The sequence below is a fragment of the Trichechus manatus genome, unplaced genomic scaffold (genome assembly GCF_000243295.1).
Source record: "Trichechus manatus latirostris isolate Lorelei unplaced genomic scaffold, TriManLat1.0 scaffold00002, whole genome shotgun sequence".
Taxonomy (NCBI): domain Eukaryota; kingdom Metazoa; phylum Chordata; class Mammalia; order Sirenia; family Trichechidae; genus Trichechus; species Trichechus manatus.
This window is the reverse complement of record NW_004443938.1, coordinates 2,952,990-2,957,214: the sequence shown is the minus strand read 5'-3', so window position 1 is coordinate 2,957,214 and position 4,225 is coordinate 2,952,990. Positions and strand designations below refer to the sequence as shown.

General features: G+C 44.9%; 1 protein-coding gene across 1 annotated transcript in view; it reads left to right on the top strand.

Moving 5' to 3' along the window:
- The first annotated feature begins 3,909 nt into the window (after positions 1–3,909).
- Positions 3,910–4,225, top strand: part of AFDN (afadin, adherens junction formation factor) — a 119,870-nt gene continuing 119,554 nt past the window's right edge. Inside the window, exon 1 of the mRNA XM_023728482.1 lies at positions 3,910–4,101. Coding sequence (XP_023584250.1) covers positions 3,927–4,101 — 175 coding nt within the window. The 5' untranslated portion in view covers positions 3,910–3,926. The remainder of the gene's footprint in view (positions 4,102–4,225) is intronic.

The following is a 4,225-nucleotide window of genomic DNA, read 5'->3' as shown; positions in this document are numbered from 1 at the left end:
CACGACCAACCACAGCTGCAAGAGCCAGATGTTGTTATTGGAAGTTTTGACTCAAATTTGTTTTTACTGTTGTGCAACAAGCGTTTTATTGGCTACTGGGAGAGGATTTAAATAATGAATAAAGGAGGTTTCCTCATCGCAGGAAAGTTTATGTTCTCGTGGGAGAGACTAGAGTCCTGAGCCCTCACCATGTGCCACATGCCGTGCTAGTTGCTTTATACCCTGTTGCCCGGAGTCCATCCCGACTCATGGCGACCCCTGTGTGTGACAGAGTAGAGCTGAGCTCCATAGGGTTTTCTGGGCTATAGTCCTTGTGGAGGCAGATACAGGCCTTTCTTTTGCAGTGCCACTGGGTGGATTCGAACTGCCAGCCTTTTGGTTAGTATTCAAGTGTAAGCCATTTTCACCACCCAGGATCTGTTAAATTTCATTTAATCCTCAAAACAACATAATGTTTTCATTGTATAAGTGAGGAAATTTGAGCTCATGCAGATGTTAAGTAACTCACTCAGGGTTACAGCTGTTAAGTGACAAAGTAGAAACGCAGACTCATTTCTGTCCAGCTGGAAGGCCCAAGGTTTTCCATTGCAGGGCATGGTGTACGGGCGTGTAGACTGATAGGCTATGAGGCTGATGGGGCTTCCCAGTGCAGGCACTGAACTGGAGCCGCAGGCATGCCTGTATTTGAACACCAGTGCTGTCCAGGTTGCTGTCCTGGGCAAGTCACCTCACCTCTCTGAGGCTCAGGTTTCTTGCTCTCATTCACCCGTCCATCCATCCATTCCTTCTGGAATACCTCTTGTGCATGTTGTAAGGTCAGAGAAAAAAAGGTAAGCGTCAGACTTCCTTTAAGTAATAAAGTGCTTGTTGGGGAGGCAGCTTATCATGGTGATTCAGATGTTCAGGCTCTGGTCAGCTAATGCTGAGCTGAATCTTAGTGAGCCCTAGTAGTTGGCTAACTCTGTGTGAGTGTGTGTGTGCGTGCACATGCACTAAATTTTATTGTCGTAAAATATATATAAGGAGCCCTGGGTGTGCAGTGGTTAAAGCGCTCAGCTGCTAACTGAAAGGTTGGCAGTTCAAACCCACCAGCCTCTGCAGGAGAAATATATGGCAGTCTGCTTCCATAAAGATGGACAGGCTTGGAAACCTTATGGGACATTTCTACTCTGACCTGTGGGGTTACTCTGAGACGGAATTGATTCAACAGTAACGGGTTTGGTTTTTGGTTTGAAAATATATAAAGCAAAAAATTTACAGTTTTAACCATTTTTAAGTGTACAATTCAGTGACATTAATTATTTTCCCCATGTTGTGCTACCATTACCACTATCCATTTCCAAAAGTTTTACTCCGAACAGAAACACAGTCCTCTTCATCGTTAACTCCCGTTGTGATTAAATTTATATCACTAGACTTATGGAATAATTTTTCTTTTCTAAAGTAATGTCTTATTAGGCACTTTGTATAATACAAAGAGGAGTAAATGATGGTCTCTGCTTTTAAGGAGCATGTGGTGGAGGTGGTAGGGATAGTGGATCCTGAATTCGAAGATAGTTGAATGATTAGAGAGAGGTGGGGCCGGTGGAGGGGGTTAAGATGTTACAGAAATGAGGGGAAGGAGACCTGGAGAAATGATAGACTGGAAGCTGTGAGAAGGAGATTACTGGGAGAGTTCAGTGAAAAGAATACATACAAAGTGCCTAGCACAGCGCCCGGCACAGAGTTAAGTTCTTAGGGGTTCTCGGCTGTTACTCCTATTAACTTATATACAGATACATAGTTCAAGAGCATCTCCTGTAGTTCAGGAGCACTCTCGTTACTGTAAAGCTTTAGGATTGCCAGAGTAACAGAGATGGTGACATTTTTAAAGGATATCAGCTTAGCATTGTTTGTGACTTGACCCAAGTTGGAGAAAGACGCTGTTTATGTAATTTCAGAGAGACCATAGCAGGACCCCTATTAATGTAGCTGCCATTTTGCTAACTCATTCTCAGGTCTCACCCCACAGCCATAGTCCTACTTCACACCAGATTCCGTGGGTAGATGGCTTTTTTCTAACACACATGCTCACATATCCTCTCCTTTCCATCGGGAAAGTGGAAAGAGAGAAGGTCGTACTGCCTGGAAGGACAGAAGTCTGGGCACGCATAATAAAGCTTCAGCGCCTAGAAAGGGGCCTGGTTATTTCGTTTTTATTTAATTTTTGTGTAGTTCATACAGTTGTTAAGAAACAAACAAAAAAAGTTGCTGTCGAGTCGATTCCGACTCATGGCAACCCCGTGTGTGTCAGAGTAGAACTGTGTTCCGTAGGGTTTTTAGCGGCTGATTTTTTGGAACTATGCCACCAGACCTTTCTTCCGAGGCACCTAGACTCAAACCTCTAACCTTTTGGTTAACAACTGAGCGCTTTGACTGTTGGTACCACCCAGGGAACCTATGTAATTGTTAATTCTGTTCTATTATCCCATTTTCCCTCTTTTACTTCAAATAAATAGTTCTTAGTCCATAATTGGAGCCCCTAGGTGATGCATACAGTTAAGCGCTCAACTAGCAGAAATGCTGGCAGTTCGAACCCACTCAGAGGCACCTTGGAAGACAAGTCTAGTGATCTGCTTCTGAAAAGTCACAGCCTTGAAAACCCTGCGAAGCAGTTCTAATCTGCATACGTGGACTTGTCATGAGTCGGAATCGACTTGATGGCACACGACAGCAGCAAGGTCCGTAACTGTCAGTGAAGAAGAGGCTGGCAGGACGGGAAAAGTAGAGAGGGGCTGAACTGGAAGAAGGCTGTGAGTGCCGGAGTAGCAAGGACTTTGACTCCCGAGAGAAGAGGCTGCCATTGTGGACTTGAAAGCGAAGGAGTCCGTGGTCTGACTGAGTTTTCACAAGATTCTGGTTGGGGTCTGGGTGTATTTTGAAGGTAGAGCGACTTGATGGGTTAGATGTGGAGGGTGAGAGGAAGAGAGGAGTTAAGGATGACTCTGGTTGAGCAGCTGAATCTTTGGTGAGGCCAGAGGCAGTGAGAGTGGACTGGAGCTTAGAAATGCCCTCAGAATTTTGTTGGGAACTCCACTTATCTCTGTGTTCCATAATGGGAAAGGACATCCTGCAGTTACACAGGCGTTAGCCCACCTTGTAGAAGGGAATTTTATATATGTGTGTATGTAAAGACTCATATATATGGTGATCACCTTTGAGTGGAATTCCATTGTTTTTCTCTAGAAGTAGGGTTTTGAGAAAAATCTAAATTGCTTTGGTTGATTCTGCACAGACAGTCCACATTGAAAACTAGTTACAGTTAACTTCTGCAGCAGTTGTTCCCGTTCCTTTACCAGTTTATGGTAGGACGAGGGGCTGACTCTTCCCCTTGCTTTTAAGAGAGAATCTGTTCATCTGGCTGTGGCCACTCAGAGCTGGGTGTAGGGCCTAGGGGTGGTCTCGGGCATGGACTTATGGAGTTCAGGGCAGCTGGCGTCTTCTGCATACTTGCTAGGACTTAACCTTTCTGAGTTTCAATGACCAAACCTTAAAATAGGGCTTAAAAGAGTATCCACTTAGCTGGATTGTTATAAAGATGTAATAAACCGGGCTGCGGAGGTGTGTCCAGCACCTGTGAAGGCTCAGTAAATGTCAGCTGTGGTCAACCTCAGCTACTCTACAGCCTGCAGTTGATACACGAGGTAAGAAAGGAAGAGAGAAGTTGTAAATAACTTGTCCAAGTCACATAATTAAATTTGAAGACTAAAGACCCATGTCTCTTGGTTTCTGTCTCAGATGTTTATGCTGACAGAACATTTAAAAAGGTGGTGAGTAGCCTTTTGCATTTCTTGTTATTATAAAAAGTAAATCTCTTCAGAGTATTGTTTTTCCATAAATTTATCATTTCTTTTTTTTTCTCTTAGGATTTGGAGTTCCATGGAGTTATGAGATTTTATTTTCAAGATAAAGCTGCTGGAAACTTTGCAACAAAATGTATTCGTGTCTCTAGTACTGCCACAACGCAAGATGTGATAGAAACGCTTGCGGAGAAATTCCGGCCTGACATGCGGATGCTGTCCTCCCCCAAGTACTCTCTGTATGAGGTGCACGTCAGCGGAGGTCAGTGCATCCGGGAGGGCGCGCTGGAAGGGGGCACGGCGTAACCAGCCGTCGTCCTGCTCTGTGACTGCACCCGGGAGGGCGCGCTGGAAGGGGGGCACGGCGTAACCAGCCGTCGTCCTGC